We start from the raw sequence: 25,100 nt of genomic DNA on the forward strand, positions 1-25,100 counted from the left end.
TTTTTTTGGGAGTCAAAGTGCAATGTTTGTGGTGGTCCGAGGGCCAAAAAGACACTATACGGATAAAGAAGGTAGGTTTCTAAAAAAAAAATGTATTTTCTAACATTATGCTATACAGCGTGACTCAGAAAGCTTCATCCGATTTCAAAATGATTTATTTCACTTGTAAATCATTACAGAACAGTGCAGTGAACTGTAAATGGTTTAAATGAGCATAAAGTTTATTATGTAATTTTACAAGGTCTCAGTCTGAACCTCCTCCTGCTGTACAGACAACATCAACGCCATAGTCAGATTCATCCCATACTCGATCAAACATGTCGGGTGTCGCTGCACCCACGGCTCTTTCAGTGAGGTTTCGGAGTAATTTTAAACTAACTTATTGTTTTATTCTAAAATATAAATAAATTGTAACCCTAATTTTCCATAGAATGACTCTATAATAAAAGACAGACATCCATTCAGCTCCTTGTTTCTATGCTTAAGCGGTTAACGGTGATTAAGCAGTTGCTGATCTTCGGTCTCACGTATGACCGCGCTGCCGTTTTTGTGATTTAATATTACTAGAAGGGAAAAGTTTGTGAACAAATTTTAACTTGTCTTCACAATGCCGGCCAATACCGCCTCAAAGATCTGAGCAGTAAATCTTCAACAGCTGTTGAGCGTTGTTGAAAACTTAACTGGGTTTCCATTGTAATGACTGGTTAGTGAAGACAGTGGGCTGTTTATCCTGCAAGAAGTTTTTGTTTATTTGTTTGTTTGTTTCTTAAGTTTCTTGAGTTATTTAAAGTTAAATGGCCTGTTTTTATTATTTAGATTGCTATATATTATAGACTTTTGCTATGATATTGCATGCTGTTGTTATGGTGATGCTACGTGGTGGCTATAGCATTCCAGCTAGTTGCTAGAGCACTGCTAGATGGTTGTTACGTGGTTGCTAGGTTGTTGCCATGGTAATGAAAGGTGGCTGCTATGGTGCTGTGGTTGCTAAGTGGTTGCTCAGGAATCTAAGCAGGTTGCTAGGGTACCGTTAGGTGATTGTCATGGTATTCCAGGTAGTTGCTAGTATGTGTGTATATATGTGTGCTAGAACATATGTGAATTTGTATGTAGTCTCTATGAATATCAGTGCAGGAGGTGTCCATTGTGACATTATTTGTAGTACTTATATTATTTTCAGAATGTTTCACCACTTATTTCTATGAATAAAATGAATGGTCACTGTATGGAAACTGTACATTTCGCCACTGTCGGAAAAAAACCTTGTATCTCCATTTGTGTGTCAATGTTATGATGTATGGACCAAAAGAAATGGCCTAAAATGACTTGTAAAGAAGTCTGGTTCCACAGACTTACATTAAAAATAAAGTGTGTTTCTTCCTTCTCCTGTAAAGTTACCATTTTGGTGATACGAGGTTTTGTTTCAATCCGTTACATTTTGCTCTGCATACATGGAATGTATACGTTAAATACTCTGTATTACATATAAAACATGCATTTTTTATGCAGTGCATGAAAATAAATTTGGATGTATAATTATGTATTTATAATAGAATTTTTAATATAATTGTAAATAATAAACTTTTAAAATAAAATTTTAAAGTTGTACAGAGCTCAAACACACACACACACACACACACACACACACACACACACACACAATTACACTCTCATACATTCACAGAGTGAATGAACGCCCTGGTCCCTCAGGAGATGAATGCATGCAGCCACTCTGGGTGAGTTTTTCTTTATCTAATTTCCTGCACTGTGTTTCAGACTGCAGGACTAATGAATGAGTAATGCATCCGCACCATGCGCTCCAGGGAGTACAGTCCTCCCCTGCTCTAGCTGTCTGACACTGATACAGAAAGCAGGTGGGTCAATGCACCATGACTTAAAGAGACATTCTACAAAGTGGTTTGATGAGAAACGCTCTGTTTTAGAGAAGCTTAGTCAGAACTGTTCACAGTGGTGGTGATAGGAACCAGACGTCCACCTCTAAAAGCTCCCTCACAGAAAGTTACTACATGAAATGGTTATGAATTCACTGTCTGATGACTGAGACACTGTTTCACGATTGTTTTCAGATGCCATTTTTTGAAAAGAGTTCTATTTAGCACCTGAAAGGGTTCTGTCATTGTTACAAGCTTGACACCACAACAATAGAAGAGCCCTTTTGGGTGCTATATAGAACCATTTCCAAAAAGGTTCTATATAGAACCATCTACAGCACATTCTCTATCAATCTGAAGAATGCTTTCATGATGCTAAGAGCCCTTTAATCATGCAAAGGGTTCTTTGAGTGTTCAAGGTTCTATATAGAACCATTTTGTTTACTAAAGAACCCTTGAAGCACCATCTTTTTTTAAGAGTGTATGCAAAGCTGCACTGCGTGCTCCGCCCCCTCACTGAGGACATTTGTTGTTGTTTTTGTTACTGTTAATGTTATTGTTCATTTGTTTGCTGACCAATAGGAGAAACCGTATGGCTAGAAATGACCAGCCTGCTAGCCATGGCTGTTTTTCATGTGCCTTTTCTGCTAGTGTGAATAAAAGAGCACTTCTCTTGGCTTCTCCCATGTCTTGTTCTATGCTGTCTTGTTCTATGCTGAGGCCAATATAAAAGGGTCATTCTATGGAATCGTCCATTTTTGTGTCCCTAGCATTTACAGATATATTACACTTAAAAAAACGTTAGGGTTATAATTTATTTATATTTTAAAATAATACAATAAGTTATTTTAGCAATTACACCCTCTTGACCCTCAATTTAGCAGTATTGTTTTTTAAATCAATTATCTAGAACTCCAAGCACCACAGTAGAGCTCGTCCCCACAGTCATGTGTAAAGGCTGAGGCCATATTTTGAGGTAAAAAACACGTTTTTCTGCTATTTTAACTGCAATAATCTCTACATGACTAAGAAATATATTATTTAAATGACAAAGAAAACAAATGCCAAATAAATATTATAAAATATATAATGAAAGTTGTCCCCAGGAGTCGTGTGACAAAAATCACACTGATGACATCACTGATGACTTCCTTTTACCTGTTTTCTGAGGATCTATGAAGAAAAGCACATGGTGAGTCCACTGTGTCTTTCAGTTATCAGAGATTTTCTCATGATTTCATATGAAGCTGTTAGCTGAAGTCACTGGTGTGACCGACTTTATTCTTAGGTAATTGTGAAAAAACAGAATACAAATGGATTAAATTACATATTTTAGTGGATATTCCATGATTGACAACATGTGGTTTGATGCTCTGTAGCAGCCGTTTTGGAAAAAATGCCTCTGGTGTTACCTTTCTTATGTGTAACACCAATGAGGACCAGTAACACCTGTGACTCCTATGGATGGGCGTTTCTGTAGAATGACCCACAACTCACTTGACTCCTGTAGGTTCACTGGTGGTTTTGATTGTAAATAAAATGTCTATATTTGTGTTGTAGTCATGGTGACCCCTGGTTCCTATCACCACCACTGTAAAGACATCTGGGTCAGTAAGTTTCTCTACAGTGAACCATTTCACACCAAACCACTCTGATTGACACCTCATCAATTTAATTGTGCAGACATTTTGAAAATGCACTGCACTGCATTTCACTGCAGTATTCACATGACGTATCTCAGGGGTGTCCAGTCGTATCCGCAAAGAGCCGGTGTGGCTGCAGGTTCTCACTCCAGACAAGCTGAAACACACCTGATTCCACCTCTGTAATCAGCTGGTCTCAGCCCTCAAACTGCCGATCAGGGCTGAGTTCCACCAGGTTTGCACAAGTTTATACTGAAGTTTGGGCGTAAAGTCTTTGGTTACACTGGTTAGTTTCAAACTATCCTTTTACTTAATCTGATTGCACCACAAATCTGTAAGTCAGGTCTTAACTAGTAAGAACTAATGCGTATGTCGCTTTAATGACCGGCATGATGATATCATGCTCAGAAACAATCACTAAACCCGCTGCCATGGAAACGCGACGGCAGCTGCTCTGATTCTCCATGGACATAATATCCAACATGGATGAGAACAATGTGTACAACTGAATAAAACTAATGATCTACAGCCGCTGCGTGTTTATTCTTTAATATTCCACTGAGAAACCAAATATGCAGCTTTTTAAGCAGCGGTTTCTGGCTGAGCGACTCAACAGCAGATCAGTTTAGCCGTTTGTGCAGCTGCTGAGTCTCACTGAGCTGGAGTTGTGGGTGTTTAGCTTCATGCACCAAGTTTAAACCAGGGCGATGATTAGAGCTATAAGTAAAATCACAGCATATATTGTTTAGAGTTTATAGCTTAGTTAACCAAAAAAAGTCATGTTTTGGCCTTTTTTGTGCTTTCTGCATGGTTTCGGATGGTTTCCCCAGAGTTTCCGGAGAGTGGGTGTAAATATAACTACTAAGTAGGGCTGAACGATTTATGGAAAATATCTAATCATGATTTTTCCAACTAATATTGCGATTGCAAATGAAATTGAGATTTAAAAAAAAAAAAAAGAGGCCTAAAAACCAGAACATTCACCTTTTCTGGCTTGAGGCTCGACGCCTGAACGTAGTGTGCCAAACTGCCAGTAAGTTGTGGTTGTGATGTCACAACACATGGAGGTTTGGTTGCCTCTGATTGGTCTAACTCACCTACAGGCTGTTCACAAACTCTTATTAGGTTCAGTTTCCCATTTTTGCGAATGTACACACTTAATAAAAATAGCTCTTCGAGGGTTCTTTAGTAAAGATAATGATTCTGTATAGAACCATAAGGACTCAGCAACCCATCTGCATGCATGAGAAGTTCTCTGCGTGGTGAAATGGTTCTTCAGATTGATGGAGAATGTGTTGCAAATGGTTCTAGGTGGAACCTTTTTGAAAAGAGTTCTCTATAGGACCAAAATGTTCTTCTATTGTTATAAGCTTGACATCAACAAGCAACAAAGTAACAGTACCAACCCTTTTTGATGCTGTACAGAACCACATACAACACATTCTCCAATCTGAAGGACGATTTCACCATGCAAAGAACTTTTTATGCATGCAAATGGGTCTGAGTGTTCATGGTTCTATATCGAATGACTGTCTTTACTAAAGAACCATTTTTAAGAGTGGAGGCTGTAATTTAAAAAATTGCAGCTCTTGCGATTTGAAAATTGCATTGTCTTAAATTGCGATTTCGATATACAAACAATGAATCTTTCAGCCCAACTTGTTTTGATTTAGTAATGAATCATAAACCTGAACTTAGTAAACACAACAACAAGCCTATGTTAGAACTTACACACAGCTGGTGCAACCGGCCAAAGCTGATCTCCTGCTTTGTGAAATGAAAACCTGCAGCCACACCGGCCCTGTGTGGATCAGACTGGACACCCCTGACGTATTGGCCTATTTGTGCATGTTGGTGATGTTTTAGAGATACAATAACAGTCATCAAGTTAAAAGTGCTGACAACTAATGACACAGAGTGTAAAAGCCACCAAGACAAACACAAACTAATAGCTGTTCAAAGCTAATAATCAGACACCACACGGCTCATATAATCTCTATGGGGAGCTAATCACCTACGCAGGGGGTTCAGAGTCATTCTGTATTCAGGCCCACCTGAAAAAATTCTATCTCGGCAAGGGAACCAACTTAAATCCACACTATTAAAATGATTCTTCAAAGGTTCTTTAGTAAAGAAAATGGTTGTATATAGAACCAGGAACACTCAAAGAACCCTTTACATGATTAAAGGGTACTTTTCATTTTGAAAGGGTTCTTTAGACTGATTGCAGAATGTCTTGTGTATGGGTTCTTCTACTGTTACAAGCTTAAAGTCATAACAGTACAGGAACCCTTTTTGGTGCTATACAGAACCCTTTTCGAAAAGCTTCTATATAGAACCATCTACAGCACATTCTCCATCAACCTGAACTCATGCAAAGGGTTCTTTGAGTGTTCATGGTTCTATATAGAACCATTTCCTTTAGTAAAGAACCCTTTTTAAGTGTAATATACCTACAGTCAGAATATTATATTATTTGACTCATTTCTGTGTATTCTTACTTGTTCTAGGTATTATTTAGTGAAATTGTCTTATTCTGCTGTCAGATGAGTTTCAAGCATTACTTACTACTTGCTTGAAATTAGCAGAAAGTCCCATCATTTTGGGTAATTATGCACAATAATCTGCCAATATAACAAGACAATGAAAATAAAAGCACTTAACCTTTAGAACCTGCAAAATGGTAGTTGACTTCTGGCCTTCAAAACTTCACAACGAGTTAAGCTACAGACATGATACACATATCAGGACTTTCAGCAGGCCCAGCCCAAACTAGCTAGCATACATCATCGAGCTGTGATGTCAACATCAGTGAGTAATTCGGCTTGGAAAATCACCTAAAATCCTGATATCATTGCTCTGTTTTTTGGCATTCATGTTCCCACAGGCTCACTCATCAGACTCTGCTTCACCATCCACAGTGATTTCATCCACCTGTGACCGTCCATCAGCCAGCAATCCAGCTCCAAAATCACCAAACCCCACTCGCCACTGTTATATTACATCTCTGCTTTTAGCCTTCATTTATAAACAAAGGGTTTAAATAGTGCCATGATTCACACATCAGAGCGCTCAGAGGAACCTGCCATCACTAGCCAGAGTGAGAGAAACCAGTTCTAACATCACACAACCCAGAAATACAGCACAAACACACAGCCAGATCACTGTAAAACCTGCTATTAGCTCTCTGCTTTAGCCTTCTTATGGCAACAAAAGGGTTAAAACAAGTTAGAAATTCTGAAAATATTTTTAAAAATGTGTATGCAGAGAATATTTCAAACAAACAGGCATTTTAACTTTACTTATAACTCATATCTGGCAATGAACAATAACATTTTGTCAACACTTAATTGTTCCAGCATTTGAGCGATTTAAAAGGAAAAACAAGTGCAAAAATCATCAAAACAACAAAACTGTCATATCTCTGCACAGTACGTTCCAATGCCAACCTCACTGTGCTTTGCTGATGAGTTGAATTCACAATAAAACCATGAATACAGTATATTACTGTGACAAATTACTGTTAAATACTGTAAAAGTCCATCCATGATTAAACAGTGTATGCTTATCTACAGTTATTGCATGTAACTGATGATTATCTAGAAGTATTGTACTTGATTGCACTTCATATACAATAATCTATAGCTCAACATATGATTATCTAATGTTATAAGTTTATGCATCTATAATTATCTGCAGCTATTGATTATGCTGAATGGCACTGTACTTCCCCCCAAAGCTCTACTCAAGTTATATTACACTGTGCATGACTGACTGGGTGGTACGACTACATTAAAAAGGCTGCCTGCCTCCACTCACTCCCGACTGAGCTTAGGCTGTGAGAAATAATTACTTTGGACAGGATTTATTTCACTTCACTGCTCAATAGAAGGTACAGAGGCAAACCACACAAGCCCATTATACACAGATCAGCTGCCACCTGCTGGCCATGACTCAGTACTACAATAACACTGTCCAAAAATTGGCTCCAAAAACCTAAAGCAGTTGCTGCACATGCCAGCTGTCCCTGGCGTCATTAAAGAGCTTAATCCTGGATTTATGGCAGTGTTGCTGTAAAGAAATAAATTTAAGTAACAAAAGCAGATCTCCTAAATATCTCATAATCTGCACACTGACTGTTAACCAACACTCTCAGCATCTGCATCCAAAACACACAGAGATAAGCGGACGAGAGAGGCGGGACACACACCTACACACTTATACAGTACTTACAGGGGTAGGACATGCGTCGTCTCCAGCTGAGGCAGTCCAGGCCGGTGGGGGCGCTGTGGGAGAAGCTTAGCGCCCTGAGGGGCATCCCTGGAAAAACCTCCACAGTGGAGCGAGAGAGCTGGATACCTGTCTGAAGAGAAAATGTAAGGGTCAGTCGCATTTCACTCAAGACATAATGTTACAGATGATGTTACTTTGTCTAGACCCCATGGGTCAATCTCAAGGCCCGCGGGCCAAGTCAGGCCCGTTGCACAACACTTTTTGGCCGGCAAAATTATTTAAAATTTTCTATTATTATCAGCTTGTTTCAGCCTGAGCTGCACTACAGTTCCCAGCATGCACTGCAACATAATATCTGTTCTAACCCACTTTCTCCAACGACAATCTATGGGTCAGCAGTTACACACAAATAAAAGATGCCTGGTGTCCAGCTCTAGCAAACAGGCATTAAAAAAAAACCTACTTCCTGGGGACATTTAAAGAGGTTTATCTGCAATAATAAACAATATTTTTATTAAAAATTAGTTTGAATCGTTAAAGTAGTCAGCGCCTATTTTGCTGTTGCAGTTTTGGCATATCTTGAATAAACAATGGTCAGTTTGGGTCAAATATCAGGACCCACCACAATGTCTACAAAATGCTTACTGTTAAATTCATCCCATCATTAACGTTATGCATTCAACCAGTGGCTACCACACTTCAGAGGAACATCCATTGTAGTATTTAAGTGGTCTCAGACCACTGACATGTTGTTACTTTTTCATATCGCTGATGTCGGAACAAAACCTCATATTCCAAAAAGGAAACTTTACAGGAGAAGGAAAAACGTTCTTAACTATGTAGCCATGGTGCACTGATGGACTCCGATCTTAGTTTTAGTAGTCATGTCAAAGCAGTTACTAAATCACTTATTTATATATTTATTTGAACTTTTTATAACCTTAAGAACAACAAGATCAGAGGTGTTCTGAAAAAAGCAGACCTGGAGAAACTCATCTACACCTTTATTTCTAGCAGGATTGATCACTGTAATGGTCGCCTAACTGGACTCCCAAAAAAACACAATCAAACAGCTTCAGCTGATTCAGGATGCAGCTGCCAGAGTCTCACCAGGAGTAAAAGCAGAAACACATCACCCCCCACACTCCTTAAATCCTTACACTGGCTACCAGTCTGTTCCAGAATACACTTTAAGATACTATTACTGGTCTATAAATCGCTCATTGGTGCAGGAGCAGTGTATTTATCTGATCTGCTGCAGCGACATGAGTAGAGCAGAACTCATTAGGAACTGGTCAGTTAGTCCTGCCTAAGGAAAAGACTAAACATGGAGAAGCAGCGTTTCGCTACTGTGCTGCTCTTAAATGGACCCAGTTGACAGAGAGCATTAGAAGAGCCCCGACACTGGACACTTTAAATCCAGGCTAAAAACATTACTGTTTGAGCAGCTTTCAGTGCAGTTTAAACACTGTTAGCGTTTCTAAACACTTTTTAACCCTAATGTAACTTTTAGCTTTAATTTGATTTTTTAACTATCCTAATTTCATTTCTTATTTAATGATTTTCTGTTTTAAATCTAATGTTTTAATCATGTTTTTAATTCTATTCTTTTTTTAAGCAACTCTCATTTGTAAAGCACTTTAAATGACAGCAGTGTATGAAAGGTGCTATATAAATAAACTTGCTTTGCCTTTAATGGAAGTAAATGGATTAAAAAATAGTAATTTTGGACCATTTTCGTTGGTCTGTCCATCATGAAATTTAGACACTTCATAAAGGGCAACTAAAAATGGAGATACACGGTTTTGTCTCAAACAAACTCAGACCCCTCTAAATGGACCCACAAAGGAACCGAACTATGACCACCTCCCAAGGTGGTCTAAGCATGGTTTGTTTGTGGTTCATTTTGTGGTCTGATTGATTTGTGCATTGAGGCCTGGCTGTCCAACGGGGAGGCCTAGGCCTTCCAGGCCCACCTTTAGATATACCGCTGGACTGAACTCCTCAATGCCTCTGTGTGACATCCTAGAGTTTTCCTCGCTCCCAACACAGTTGATCCAACTAATGAACTAATTAATAACCCCGTCCTGAGGTGAACTGGGGGCATTAAGGCAGAACAAAACACAACAACAGGAAGGTCACTGGTACTCCAGGACCAGGATTGAGAACCACTGGTCTAATACATAGTGGCAATGATGAAAGCGATCAAGAGGTGTAGCTGTGGGGTTGCCCTGGGGGCCTGGGGGTTTAAGTCTTTCCAATTGAAAGCCACGCCCAGATTTTTGATATAATTTCTGTAATATTTCTGAAAATACTATAAAATCTAAGGTAGTCATGGTCAAAGGTGCTGTATTCTTGCATCCTCATGATGTTTTTCCTGGCAAATCTCTTATTAGTTCATCACAATTTTTCAGCGGACTTCAGCAACACTTACACGGCTGCATGCCGAGGCCAGCCATGCAAAAAAAGGCAGAGAAGGACATTTTTATTTCAGCGCCAACATGTAAACCCAGCATAACGCTGCCCAGCTGTTTCTCCTGATGGTGAGAACTTCGCTGAGCTGTGCTAACAGTTCCTATAGGCTGCTTAGCCAATTAGCGAGTAGCAGTAGCTGACGGTAGCAAAGTAAACAGAAGTCAACCCACTGTGGTGTTATGTCAGTTGTTAGCCAGTTAAATGTGAGGTAAGCAACAGTGTGTGTTGTGTTTAATATTCAAACATGTTTGTTTATTTTGCTCCTGTAATTACGGTAATGGGTAGGTCATTTTCTAGTGGTTTCATTACAATACAGTTGGCTAGTTGTGGTTGTCATCCTCACTATGTCTTTGGGCAGTAAAGCTTCTCAGCTGGTCCCCACAATCTAAAATGAAATACTGGCTACACCACAATCTAATGTTAAAGGGGAATTCCACCAAAGTCCTGAAATTCTTGCATAATTTCAAAGCTGAGATGTCAACAAAGTCATTTAGAGTTGATGTCTGGATTTACTATCCAAAAACACCAGTGAAGCTATACATGTCTATATATGTAATGTTGATTTTTTTTTGTGTGCATATTGCCTTACATCGCCTTATATAAACATACAGTGCATGCATGCAAGCATTTCATATAGTAACTTTCTGTGAGGGAGCTTTTAGAGGTGGACGTCTGGTTCCTATCACCACCACTGTGAACAGTTCTGACTCTGTAAGTTTCTCTAGAACAGAACATTTCACACCAAACCGCTCTGAATGACTCTGTTTACATCTTTTTGATTGAATGATACAAAAAGTCTAAAAAAAAGCATTTAAAAAGTGCATTTAAAACAACAAAGAATGACCAAAGTGCTGTGAAACATTAAAGTATAGTTAGATTAAAACATTAATGAAAAGAGAAGAAAAGAAAAAAACAATTTAAATGATAAATACAAAACACTCTGCACTAAACAGTCCAGCATGATAATTACATAAAACACATAACACTCTAATGATGAGAGCTGATGAGACTCAATCCAGTCTGTGATAAGCACCAATAAATGTTCTCTCATATTCAACTTGCTGATCTCACCTTCAGCTTCATTCTCACGCTGACAACAAAGTGACTAAAAGAACGTCCCAGAGGAACAAAGACTTGAAAAGGAAGCAAGAGAAACGTAAACAAGTTTGGAAAGAGAGGAGCAGAAAGTGGAAAAACAAACAGAACAAAGTTGAGAACGAAGACAGGCGATGCTTCACTCAAGACTCGAGACAGAAGGAAGGAAGGAAAGAGTGAAGGAGCAGGAGGTGTGGAGTCTCAGTCCTCCTGTTTCCGCTCTTACTTTCTCTCTCTCCTCAGGTGGACGTGCCCGAAGCTTGGTCAGTGCGGCTCTGGCCAGCCTCCTCTGCCGCCTCTTCTCCTCCTCGATCCACAGGTCGTCCGAGCAACAGCGTTTCCGTGGTAACCTGCGGCCTGTGGATACCGGTCTGAGTCTGGGGCTTGGGCTCGAGGGTCCAGCGGGACTCGGAGAGCTCTCCACGGTCCGCCTTGCCCCTGACTGACCGGACACTCGAACGCTGCCTGGAGACGCCTTCAGCTGTTTCACACAAAACATTACAGCCCTCTTTGTTTTAATTTAAAAAAAAAAAAAAAAAAATCTTTGAAAAACACATCTGGCAAGTGACCGTCTGAGCTTGTGGATCTCACTGGACTCCGACCGACCAGCGGCGTCAAATCCTCATTTGATTTTATCTCTTAATCTTCAGATAACAAAAGGTATTTATGTAACCATATTCAAGGGTCTCTTACATTGGTTCTAGCTAATGCTGCTTCAAATATTTCTTTATAATGCAGTTATACGTAAGAATATCTTGTAACTAGTATTTCAGTATTTCAGAGCATCATATCAGTGACAACATTATGATAATCATTTCTTCAAAGTAACTTACTATTTACAACCAACAGCTACTAGTGTTACTGGCCCAGGCCTACGCCTGTTGCCATCTCCCCTTATGTTAAGACAGTGATCCTCAAACTGACACCAGACAGCCCAGATTTTTGCTCCAGTGGTGGTCTCCTCTTTAGCACCTCACAGTACATTGTGTGCTTGGATAATTCAGCCCTAAAAGTGCCTACAGCAAAGAGCTCCACCCATTTAACCTTAATTTCACATACTTTGCTCAAAAGTAGTCTTGCACTGTTAGAAATAAAGGTTCTGTTCAGGTACATTTTTCGTTCATAAAGGTACAAACAATGTAAATGTTCCCTCAAAGGTACAACAGTAGTTTTAAGGTCTGATTGTGAACCTTAAATAAGTGTTTCCAGGTGAAAAGTTCGTATTTGTACCTTTTCATAACCGAATGTTTTAAAACAGAACAGTAAAATAAAAGCCTGGAGACGAGACGGGGTGTGTGGAGTCAGTACAGCTTAGAACATATCATTTCAGTGGATTATGGTTCAGTTATGTTCCCTGACTACAGGTACTGAGCTGTACCCTTGAGGGTCCCACCCCAGTGACAAGAGGGGCACTGCCCCAGTGACAAGAGGGGCACTGCCCCAGTGACAGTTTCGTACCTTTATTTCTGAGAGTATGGGACACTTTCTGAATACAGTTTTTATCTGGTTTATTTATAACTTTTCAAGCCAAACTCATCATCGAGGTCAAAATAATACTGGTAATTAATTGCAAATCAAAGCAGGGCGAGTAAAAGTCCAAAAAAGTGCTGGGAAAAACATTAGTTTGTGCCTCTTTCCTTTATGTTGATTAATATTTTTGGTAATACTTTATTTAACCCCTTAAATGGGCAGAGCCTGCTGACGGGCCCAAACTTTTATTACACACTTCGATAAACTAAGAATAGCTCAGCCAGTTTGGACTGAAGTGCCTGTAGTTACTGAATAATAAGCCTTAGTATGTAATAAGGCTGGGATTTTCAGGGGTTAAACTCGGCTACCTGTCAGGTGATGTAATGACAGATGTCATATGCTGTCATGTGCTTAGGGTGACTGTCAGCACTCATCTCAAAACCATCACGCATATCTGAGTTTAAAGTGTTGAATTGGGGTTGCAGCTGGTGCTGCATAGTAGCTCTCTGGAACTGCAGGTCTCTGATTTAAACACTCTGATCAACCCAGTGTCCCATTTTTTTAGTAAAATTCAGGGGTTTAGATGAACTTTTTTTACTTAACAATGGTTCTGTTTGTCCAAAGTACTGACTGGTAAGTTATATTATAGGTGAAACCATACAATAAATTAACTGACACAGAACAGTTCTAAATCTGATCAGAGGTGTCCCAAGGCTACGTAATCACCATCACTAGAGCAGACATGCGAGTGCCCTGCGTATATAAATATGCAATCTAATCAGATCTACTCCGGCTTAAGCATTAAATGGTTGCTTAATCAGCAGCTGGTTGTGATTCACTGGTGCTCCACTAGAGGGCACTGCCGTCACAGTTTAAGTCTACCACCATACTTTGAATTAGACTCTTTTGACAAGTTACTCAAATCCATTTGCCATGTTACCTCAAACCTCATTCTCATTTAAAAGGCATGTTGACAAGCTGAATCAGGTGTGTTAGTGCAGGAAATATATCACAAGTGACTGCATCACAACATCACAACATCCATCCACAATATCACAGCATCCTTTTAGAAACAGCAGCAAGACCGACATCCCTAATGTATAGTGCATTTTCTGTGAGTAACAATTGAAACATCACATTCATAAGGTAATAAACAGACTGGCAAGCACAGTAAATGGGTCTCTGCTCACCTCAAACTCGCTGACATTGACCAGGCTGACCTGAGACTGGCTGTCTGCACTGCTGTCCTCCAGGGGCCAGCTGGAGCTCAGGGGGCTAAGTGATCCCTGGCGCCCCACTTTAGGTTTAAGGGTCCTGGGTCTTTCCGGAGGATCCAAGACACTCCCTCCCTGTCCCATGAGAATCAGAGAGAGGGTGTTGGCCCGAGATGAAGGGTAACGGAACCCTCGCCTTGACCCTGAGGACCGCGGGCTGTTGGGTTTGGGGCTCATGGGCCTCATTGGAGACTCTGCGTTGTCACTGGTGCTTGGTGATGATTTGTACCAGGACGGAGAGAGCTGATTGGCCAGTGCAGAGGGAGTCGAGGGGCTCACAGGCGAGAGTGGACTGGAGTCACCTGGTGGTGGGGCCTCGGAGGAGTCATCAGATGACAAGCGGCCAGAGTCTGAGAAGGAGATCGACAGACCGTTTGGAGGGCACTTTCTCCTGCGTCCTTCTGATTTGGACCCCTGTGGGGAACCTTCAATACCATCCTGGGAGACTGCACGCTTGCTAAGAGGGTCCGTGTGGCATTGTGCTGCCCCCTGCTGGCCAAGTCGTTCCTGCGTGGTCTGGGATGCATAATCACTGTGGATCAACCGAGTGGCTTTAGGTCCATCTGCGTCTGGAACGGACATGGTGCGTCTCAGGAGCTCTGTCTCCTTTGCCCGTTTCTGCTTCCTCCATGAGGGTTTGGGACGCACTTCCTCAGCCTCTGGTCGTGCTTCCCGCTCCTCGCTGTCTTTGTCCAAGGAGCGAGACTCAAAAAGGCTGGACAGGGACTTGTGCGCCTGGGCGAAACGCAGACGAAGGCTTAGGCCCTCTGTACTCTTACTCCTCCTGTAGCCTGAACATTCGCTAGCAGTGCTTTGCTTGACAGTGTCTGTGACTCCACTTGCCTCTGTCTCAACAGTCCTTTGGTCAGATACATCCTGAATTTGGCCTGTGCATGCTGTAGAGCTTAGAGGGACCGAACGATCATCATCCCTCTCCTCTTCTTCTTCTTCCGTGTCTACCTGGCTACCAGACAACACCTGGAGCACTGTCTGATTCAATGTATCACTTTTGTAGAAGACTTCATCGTCTGAATTGTCAGCTTGACCCTCTAGGTCTTGTGCTAAATCTGGAGCTTGGATCAGATGACTCCTGTAAACAAGGAGGTCCACCACCCCTCCCTCAGGTGAGTGGCCCTTACTGCCGTTGCCATCTCTTGACGCACTCTTTCCTCGCCTGAAGGAAGGCATTTTGGCAAAGACAGAGAATTTGGAGGCCTTGGCTTTAGTCCTTGTGGATTTGTGTGATTTGCCTGCAGGAGGAGATCGAGGATCCTCCAGATCTTCGCTATTGATGCTGCTTGTATCCAGCTCCACAGAGGCTGTCGCTGGACTCTTGGCTGGGACAACGTCGACAGGCTGTGGGCACACGCCTCCATTCTGATCTGAGGAAGCAGGGCATGGCTGGACCTCAGACTTTCCTGGAGTAAAACCAAAATGTAGCACAAACTTTAAAATGATTTCAGTACGCAGAAAATGTTCAATGCTTTTCTGACTCTAATAGTACTCACGTCTGACTCGCAAACTACAAAGGTATACTTTTAGTGTGTTATGTGACCTTTTTAACCCACAAGCTTTGTTATTGTGATTTTGCTCTACCATATACATGCAATAGTTATGTGGTTAATTATATATGCATTCAATTTAACTTAAATTTAGCTCATCTCTTCCCATAAAATAACACTATGTTGCTCACTGTTTGGCTAGAAAAATTGCACTGCATACTTCCACTATATCAAATATATGGTCTTTTAAAGACACAAAACATTTACTTGAGTGCCAAATAAACTAAATAAGCTGAAATTAACTTCTATAGAAAAAGCTATAAGTGATCATGACATTTTCACTCATAATAATACACATTTTTTATTTAATAAAGAATAAATAGCTCAATACAGCAAAATTTCGTGTGTAAATGAGTTTTGTCCATAGTAGCCCACTTGAGGGTTGATGATATTTTGCTAGTTGGAATACTACATCTGAGGAACACTTGGCACAATATGCACTTAATATCTTCAGTATTTCATAAGACAATAAATCAATAAACTCATCCTGGCACTAATTAAGTAGGATTTTCTCTTAAACAAATAGTTCCAAAATAACACTTTTAGAAATGGCTTACTTTATTGAAGGCTACCTACATAGGAACTTTATAGCACATGCATAAGAATTGAATAACATATTTATAAAGCAACACTTGTCATATTTATAAAGCAATACTTGTCACTTGTCAACAGATGTTCTGCGAGGTAAACTTTTCCTTTTATAACACTGTTATGATGCATCATTCCCAAATAATGGAATAGAGCCGAGGTCTAGTTAAGGGCCTCATTTATCAGTTCCAAGATTTGTCTGCTGATCTTAGACAATCATATTTACATGTATCATGCATCTCTATCATCTCTATATGTATGAATGTACATGTAAAACAAAAATCCTGTACTTTAGTGTAACTTTAAGAAGTTTGCTGTCTGTATTCACACATTTCTATGAATATCTGTGTGGAGCAGATGTGAAAAACCTTACATATGTTGAGTTACATATGTTGAAACTGTACTTTTGTACTTTAACTCAAGTAGAAATACACAGAACTGATATATGGTTTTCTTAACTAGTCTAACAAATTAATGATTCTTCATAACAGTGTTATAAACGGAACAAATGTCTGTCACTTTAGTTTAAGGCTTCATGTCAATGCAATGCCATTTACTTATCAAAATACCTTATGTCATCTTGTGATTAACAGCATTAGTTGTTAGTAAATGCTTTAAAAATCTGTTATTCAATGCTTACGCATGTATTATGAAGTCTCTTTGTAGGCAGGCTTTAAATGAAGCATTACCCAGTATTTCAACAAGTACTTTTCAACACATTTGTATCACAAGCGCTACCTTCACATCCTTCTGAGATGCTGGATGACAGCATGCCTGAGGTAACCCCGAGGACGTCCCGGTCTGACTCAGCAGGCTTCATCTCTACATTCCCCGTTCGCTGGGCTTCTGCTTTCTTGTCACTTAGAGAAGCCTCATCCTCGGGAGTAGTGCAGTACTCCAAGCAGCGCTCTGTCTCTGGAATAGGCTCCAGGCTTCGGGAAGGGAGCAGGCCTGGGGCTGGGCTGTGTGCTGCCCACACTGTGGATTGTATGAATGCTCTGTTGTCTTCTGTTTCTCTGTACCTTCCACGGTTGCTCTCTGTATAGGTGCTGATTGTGCTTCTGTGGTGTATATCTAGGCTTATAGCCTGAGTGAACTGTGATCTGTGACCTGTACTGTGTGTTTCTGTATTTTGTCTGTCTACACTTTTGTGGCTCAGCTGGCAAAATGCAGTGTGTTCTGTTTCACCCTTTTCTGTGACTGGGATGTTAAATATTTCTATAAAGTGTGAGTCTATTCTGTTCTCCTGGAGTACAGAACAGGAAGGCTGGAGAGACTGGGACACTATTTGCTCCTTGTCTGGCTGGAGATGACCCTTTGTCTCCAGACAACTTGCTGGGGGTTCAAGGACCTCAGACCACGGCTGGCTTGGCAAAGAGCGGTCCAAACCAGCCTCTTGTACACAGTCCGTGCAGAGTGATGTGTGCGTATGTCTCTGGTGATTATCTTTGCAGCGTGCAGAATGTGTCAAGTGATCCACTCCAGCATGAACCAACTGTACGAGATCTGTGCCTGCACAAGCTTTTGAGTCTAAGTGATTCGTCTGAACCCTGCACAAGTCTGGGTCAGCATTCTCTACACGGCCTTCTGGATATAAACACGTGTTCTTACCAAGGGAGTCTTTCAGCGGAAGGTGCTCCACCTGTGGCAGTGAGAAGTCAGAGTGAAAGTCTTCACCAAGCCCAGAAACAGCCGAATCCTCACTGCTCCAGTATTGCTCGTATTCTAGACGGCAGATCAGATCTGAAGACTTCTTTGCACCTTCCGAGGTAGCCGAACCCTGCTCAGAGACTGAGTGGTCAGGCTTGTCTTGACTGAGGGAGTCTGTTTGGTCACTGTCCTCAGAGTCGCTCTCTGGACCGTCGGAAAAAGGCTCCAGCCACTGGTCACAAGCTGAGAAGTACGACCTCTTGATACTTGCTGCTTCTTTGACCTCTGGAGTGGTGTCCAAAGTTGTGTAAGTGGACACAGCAAGGTTTTGACAAGGCTGATCTGACTGAGGACCTGGGATATCCTGTGCTAGCAAGCCAGCTTGGTGGGGGTCTACGGTAATCTTAGCAGCGCTGGTTTCCGGACACAGGGTCACCGTGATATCTGAGTGAGGAGAATCAATGTGTTCCAAATCAATAACCAGTGTCTGTTTCTCTGAAGGATCTATAGGCTGCTCATGTATGTGACTGTGCTTGTGTTCAATAAATAGAGGATCATATATTTCAACAGTGCTATGCGGGGTGCCCGTGCTAGTTAAACTCTCTGCAGAAATCTCTGCTAAATGTATGGCTGATTGAGGTGGACAGAGCTGTGTCTCTACTCTCTGTCCATGTTTAGAGTCCTTTCCCTTGAACCTTGCAAATGCCTGGCTCGTATCCTCCACCTTCTCCTCCGCAGAAAGGGAGTAACATGATAAGTCTTTCTCTAAAGTCAGATTAGAGGATTGCGAGAGCTCTGGGCTCTGGGAGTTGAGGTCACTGTTTGTGAGGAGTAGGAGGGGCAGGGGATCTGCAGGTTTTTCCAGAGATCCGGGCTGTAGTGAGAGGCTACAGGTAGAGAGAGTATCCTCATGAGCCTTCTCTTCCACTCTGCTTCTCCCTTCCTCAGGCAAAGGTCCTCTGTCGCTGTCCTGCACAGTCAATAGCAGTTCAAACTCTTTAGCCAGAAATAGTCCTGACCCATTTATCTCTGTTGGAATGACCTCAACCTGCTGTTCTGAAAGTTGGGAATTTAGCTGGAAGATCTGGGCAACATCCTCAAAGTCTCTAGAGCAGGATGGTGTCAGGATCTTGTGTTCCGATTGCTGGTGCCTCTCTTGAACATCAGCAGAATCTGTTCCAATGTGTGGTACACAAGAGTCTGTCTTTGCTTCTGTCCCTTCAGAGTGAACCAGCTTAGGAATTGAAACAGCCTCTTTAAGCAACACTAAAGAGTTCACAGTCTGATCTGAGAGTGCTCTTTCAGCAACTGAACATGCTGGCATAGTCTGTGGCTGGACACTCGATTCAAATACAGTGTCTTGAGTCCATGTGTTGCGACTACAGGCATGCAGGTGCGCCTGTGCATCCTGCCTAGTGCAGTTAGTTGAGCTGTATTCCTCAGCTGTTCCTGCGTTCTCCGGCCTGTCTGAACTTTCAGCAGAGCCTGTTATGTCTTCTGTCGTGTAAACAAGTGAAGTGTCTTGCGTGCTTAGCGCCCTTCCGCTCTCACTAGTGTGCGTGCCGGAACTAAATGGGCTGTGTCTGTATACAGAGCATGTTTCACTCACTTCTGAATGGTCAGCTTTGTCTGAGGTACTTGTATGTTTGCTACACCACCCTGTCACCTGTAAGCTATGCCTCTCGGTGTGACTGTCCTCACCACTGTTGCTTTGTGAACTGTACTCGTCTGTTTTGTCGTCGATTTGCTCTCGGACTGTGCTGGCTGTGTTTCTGTGATGCAAATCTGGGCTAGCCTGAGAAGGTTGTGCTCTGTGACCTGTATTGTCTGTTTCTGTACTCTGTGTGTCTGAGTGGAGGGAATGGCTTGGCTGGCAGCGTGTAATCTGTCCTGTGTTACCTGTATCTGCGACGCTAAATGCTTTTATGAATTGTGTTTCTGTACTGTTGCCCACGGTCTCTGTGCTTTGTGTATCTTTGCAGCATATGTCTGGGTTCTGAGTGCAGTGTGTCAGCGTGGTTTCTTCAATTTCTACCTCTGGGTTGCCCGACTCGTGTATTCCTGGTGGGCCCTCGTTGTGTGACCTTTCATTTATGTTTATATTAATACATTCATATATACCTGTGTTAGGTTTGTCTGTGCTGTGTAAACTTTGCTTACTTTGCCTTTTAGAATCATCTAAACTACATTCATCTGTCCACTGTAAACCAGTGTTGACACTGTAATGCACATCTTTACAGTTTTTACAGTGTTGTCTCTCACTGTGTGCATCACTGTTGCCTTTTCTCTCCTCCTGTGCTGTGCTTGCACCGGTAAAGTCTTTGCTTTCTGTGTCTGCACAATGTGCACCTGTGTTGTCTTTAACCGGTGACCTCACAAAGTTTTGATTTGTGGTTTCGTCTTTTTTGACCGTGTTTTGTGGACCTGTACTCTCGTTGCTATGAGTTTCTGTGTGGTCTACACCTGAAGTGCCTGTGTTCTCTGTGCGTGTGTCCTGTGTTTTAAAGTCCGCTGTGTTGTGTATGATGCTCGGTTCCTCTACGTCTCTGTTGTGTGTGTTTATGCGGTCTGTACTGGGTCCCTCTCGGCTTGCGTTGTGAGTTTTTGTGTGCTGTATATTCAAGTCCTCTGTGTTGTGTAACTCCTCTGTGTCCGTGTTCTCTGTGTTTCTGTGTTGTTTGTTCAGTTGCTCTGTGTTAAGAGTGCTGCAGTTTTGTGGTTCCTTCGGAGTCTCTCTGCAGTTTGTATTTTTCTCTCTGTGCTGTGTTCTGCGTTCCCCTGCCTCCAGTCCGTTCTCCAAACGCCATCCAGTGTAAAGATGCTCCGCCCCAAGGAGTGCCGAAAAGCCGTCCTCTCCGTCCCACGAGTCACGGTGCCAGTCTGAACTGTCCGACGCTCGTTCTCTCCATCCACGTGACTCTGAGCCTAACTCGCACTCGTCTGCTCCACCTGGGTCACTTGGTGCTTCCTCAAGAGCTTCCTGCACCTGCAGTGGAAAAACATAACACATAATAGTTTAACCCCCTAACATTCCAGGTTTATTTCATGCAAATACTTACGCCGATCAGGCGTAACATTATGACCACCTCCTTGTTTCTACGCTCATTGTCCATTTTATCAGCTCCACTTACTATATAGGTGCACTTTGTAGTTCTACAGTTACAGACTGTAGTCCATCTGTTTCTCTGCATACTTTGTTAGCCCCTTTTTACCCTGTTCTTCAGTGGTCAGGACCCCCATGGACCCTCACAGAGCAGGTACTATTTGGGTGGTGGATCATTCTCAGCACTGCAGTGGATCAGACACAGCAGTGCTGCTGGAGTTTTTCAACACTGTGTCCACTCACTGTCCACTCTATTAGACACTCCTACCTTGTCAGTCCACCTTGTAGATGTAAAGACAGAGACGATAGCTCATCTGCTGCTGCACAGTTTGTGTTGGTCATCCTCTAGTCCTTCATCACTGGTCACAGGACGCTGCCCACAGGACGCTGTTGGCTGGATATGTTTGGTTGGTGAACTATTCTCAGTCCAGCAGTGACACTGAGGCGTTTAAAAACTCCAGCAGCACTGCTGTGTCTGATCCACTCAGACCAGCACAACACACATCAACACACCAGCACCACATCAGTGTTACTGCAGTGCTGAGAATGATCCACCACCCAAATAGTACCTGCTCTGTGAGGGTCCATGGGGGTCCTGACCACTGAACAGCTAACAAAGTATGCAGAGAAACAGATGGACTACAGTCTGTAATTGTAGAACTACAAAGTGCACCTATATGTTATGCCTGATCGGTGTATTATTCAGTAACTACAGGGACTTCAATGCAAACTAATGGAGCTTTTCTTAGGTTATAGAAGTGTGTAATAAAAGGTTGGGTCCAATGGCTTGTTCAGGGGTTAAGGAATATACAAAAACAAACAAACAACACTTTAAGGAATAATTCAGCAAAAATCTAATTATACAATTTAACCCTCTACCACAAATGTAGTTGATCAGCCAAGGCATGGTTTTGGGGCATTTGCTTCATTAATTTTGCCTGTTAACTACACTCTTTCTTTGAGTGATGCCATAGAAGAACCGCTTTGGATTCCCTAAAGAACCAAGTTTGGAAAATAAAGATCTGTGAGTGTGAAGCGCATAACGTAAAAGTTCTATACCAATTTAAATGTTCTTAACAGGACCCTTGCATTATGTGGAGGTTCTTTAAACTGTATGACATCCTGTAATCAATATAAAATGACAAATGTAGCTTTAAAACTAGCTTTAGCAGCTGTCTATAAGCTATGAGGCACGTCTGAGTCACTACACATTTGCCTCAAACCACATCCTCAACAATGGAACTGTCAGCTATTCCTTTTTTTAATACTTTCATCCAATATTTGCCACAGATTATACATTTATACATTAGCATTTTCATACAGAACAGTTAAGTCATATAGAGACATTTATAAATGTCTCTATAACTAGTTCATGAAGTTCTATTTAAAACAATCCTTAAGTAGGGAAATATAAATCAGTCCTCAGATAAGTCCTGTTGGACGACGACCCGTCATCTAAATGTATACAGAGAAGGAGAGTTTATGCTAATGCTGTGAAGAACGAAGGAGTGTGAGATTATCTCCTCATGGCTCTTTAAGGTGGATGGAATTTCCATTTAAACCCAAGAACTCCAGTCTTGGACAGAGTAGAAGATTTCGCAGCAATTCAGGCTTTGGCTTGGACTGTGACTCATTTACATCATCATTTGGTAGACGCTCTTATCCAGAGCGACACTCGATCACTGTCCACTGCTGGACGTGTCGTCTTTGTAAACAAATTCTGCTCTTGCAAGGCCAGTATGTTTTACTGCACCTTCTGTATTACTGTATGAGTTTAACCACTCAAAATCTCAGTCTGATTACATACTAAGGCTTATTATTCAGTAACTACATGGACTCCAAGGCAAACATATTCTTAGGTTACAGAGGAGTGTATTTAAACTTTGGACTGGTTGGTTGGTCCTCACTATTCAAGGGGTTAATGACATATAATCATATTAAGATCAGGAAAAAAAAATCAACTGGCTTGCATGTCCAAGGAATTTGTCTTGGCAAAATTAGTGACGTCAACTGGACACATATGGATATATATATAGTAACAGTATATATATCAAAATGATTTAGATTACAGTGTATTTATAACAGTATTTCAGTAGGTCCAGTCCAGTAAATTCCACTTACTCATTTTCCACTCACAGTCCAATTTACTGATTTTTCCTTCCTTCCTTTCTTTAATTATACTTGGTAAATTAGCTTAGTAAATAATTTTAATCTAGCAACATTTTTTATAAAATCATTGTATATCAGGCCTAGTCATTATTTTTGTTCTCTCGGTTATTTGTAATATTTGTCTTAGTTTATTTTCCAAAATAAAGGTCTCTGTGCATTTAAAATCTTAAAAACTAGTTAGATTTTGTATGCAAGTGGCAAACAGTCAGTGGCGCGTGGACCAATATATTCTATATCTGGGGTGGGATACGCCTGTAACAGTTTTAAATGTGCAAGGCTCTGAGGACAACTTGAACTGAATCAAACCGACATAATTATCACTAGTAAATAATTTCTCCATGAAGTGAATCTAAGTTGTAGAAATGTGATTTGTTTTCTCCTTAAAACCACAGATAAGTAATACACAGCCTCCAATCACTACGAGTAAAGACAAACAGCACACGCGCAGGATTAGTCTTTGTTTAGAGCTACAAGATCAGGACAGTCCATGACGCAAAAGCAGCGTCCAGCGGAAGCCAAAACAAACAGAAAGTGACAAGAGTCGGACTCAACAAGCGATTCATCAACCTCATACCATACAACACCCATCAACTGTCACCACAAAGCATCCAAAACATGAAGAAGAACGTTGTGCGCCCGGCTAGCGTACAGAGAGAGGGAGAGAGAGAGAGAGAGAGAGAGAGAGACACTAACACATTCCACAGATCACATACAGTACACCAACATCATCCATTTAGTTTTAACTGCACTACAACACAAAGCAGCTCTACAAACACTCAGCCAACATGCTAACGGCTAAGCGCTAATCACAGCAGGCTAAAAACAAACAACTGACCTGAGAGTGGGGGTGGGGGCGGCATTGGGGGGGTCAGAATTAAACTTTGGGGGTCCTGAGTTACTTCTTTGAATAAAGTGTGAATTTTTTGACAAAATGAAAGACCATCTTTTTTAAAGTTTTCATCGTGTTCCTCCCCCTGGCTAACCCGTAAACTCAGCTGAGCCCGAGCTCATCTCAAACTGATGATAAACTTTAGATACTTTTATAGCTTTAAGTTAGCAGCAGCCGCGAACACAGAGGAAATAAATGCTGTTAGCAGCCTCGTCATCACTCGACTTGGACTGGAAACCCGACACATGCCTCATAAAAATATAGTGTGAAAGGACGTATCCATACAGAGGTGACCTGACAGACAGGAGACCCTCCAAGACCTCCACCACAATTCAAACCCTGTGAACCATGAACTAAACCACATCTGTGAAAGCGAAACTAACTACAAAACTGTAAAGGAGAGGGAGACTGTAGTGGTTCACCGTCGCCACCATGCGCAGTGGGATACGGTGTCACCAGTACAGCAAGGCTATGAGCAGGAAAGAACCTTTGGGTTCCCCTTCAAGACTCCATAAGCTCCTTAGCTAATATCCGGCACTCATGCTCACAGTCTAAACATCAGCTTGAAGCGACTAAATATGTCTGGAAAAACAGACTACACACTAGGCCTCGAACCTACTCTTTCACTTCCCTCAGTAACCCCTATAGTTAAGCTTTATAGCCTAAACCCTGCTGTCATTGATGCTGGAACACACCAATACAGATTACGGGGGGGGGCAATGCAACACTGGCTCACCATCAACCAATAAAATATACATATGCAACATCAACAATATTTACATGTCCATTTCTCATTTCTACAGGGAGATTCACTCGAAAGAGGCCCCGAATATTCTGTAATAACTCTCGCTAGGATGAAGCAATCTGAACGAAACAACGTGCAATGTGCTCCTCAGTAGATGGAGCTTCGAACAAGCCAAAATGACCCCGCGTCAGAGCGATGAGGTAGGAGCTGGACAGCCGTCATGACGTTTAACCTCTCTAATGCTACCCGATACAGTCAGGAACATGGAAGGCAGCATCAACATGTGTCTGGCAGAAAACAGAAATCACTTCC

At 41.7% G+C, this 25,100-nt stretch overlaps 2 protein-coding genes across 2 annotated transcripts in view; both read right to left on the reverse strand.

Annotated features, from left to right (window-relative positions):
* LOC118815475 (rho guanine nucleotide exchange factor 4-like) overlaps window positions 1–18,410 on the reverse strand; it is a 116,784-nt gene extending 98,374 nt beyond the window's left edge. The window contains exons 1-4 of the mRNA XM_036581622.1: window positions 16,971–18,410; window positions 13,999–15,500; window positions 11,565–11,819; window positions 7,769–7,898 (exon numbers count right to left, since the gene is read on the reverse strand). Coding sequence (XP_036437515.1) covers window positions 7,769–7,898; window positions 11,565–11,819; window positions 13,999–15,500; window positions 16,971–17,052 — 1,969 coding nt within the window. The 5' untranslated portion in view covers window positions 17,053–18,410. The remainder of the gene's footprint in view (window positions 1–7,768; window positions 7,899–11,564; window positions 11,820–13,998; window positions 15,501–16,970) is intronic.
* LOC118812938 overlaps window positions 17,105–25,100 on the reverse strand; it is a 93,712-nt gene continuing 85,716 nt past the window's right edge. Inside the window, exons 2-3 of the mRNA XM_036578046.1 lie at window positions 17,488–20,868; window positions 17,105–17,293 (exon numbers count right to left, since the gene is read on the reverse strand). Of these exons, the coding sequence (XP_036433939.1) occupies window positions 17,105–17,293; window positions 17,488–20,868 (3,570 nt within the window). The remainder of the gene's footprint in view (window positions 17,294–17,487; window positions 20,869–25,100) is intronic.

This window comes from Colossoma macropomum, unplaced genomic scaffold (genome assembly GCF_904425465.1).
Source record: "Colossoma macropomum unplaced genomic scaffold, Colossoma_macropomum, whole genome shotgun sequence".
NCBI lineage: Eukaryota > Metazoa > Chordata > Actinopteri > Characiformes > Serrasalmidae > Colossoma > Colossoma macropomum.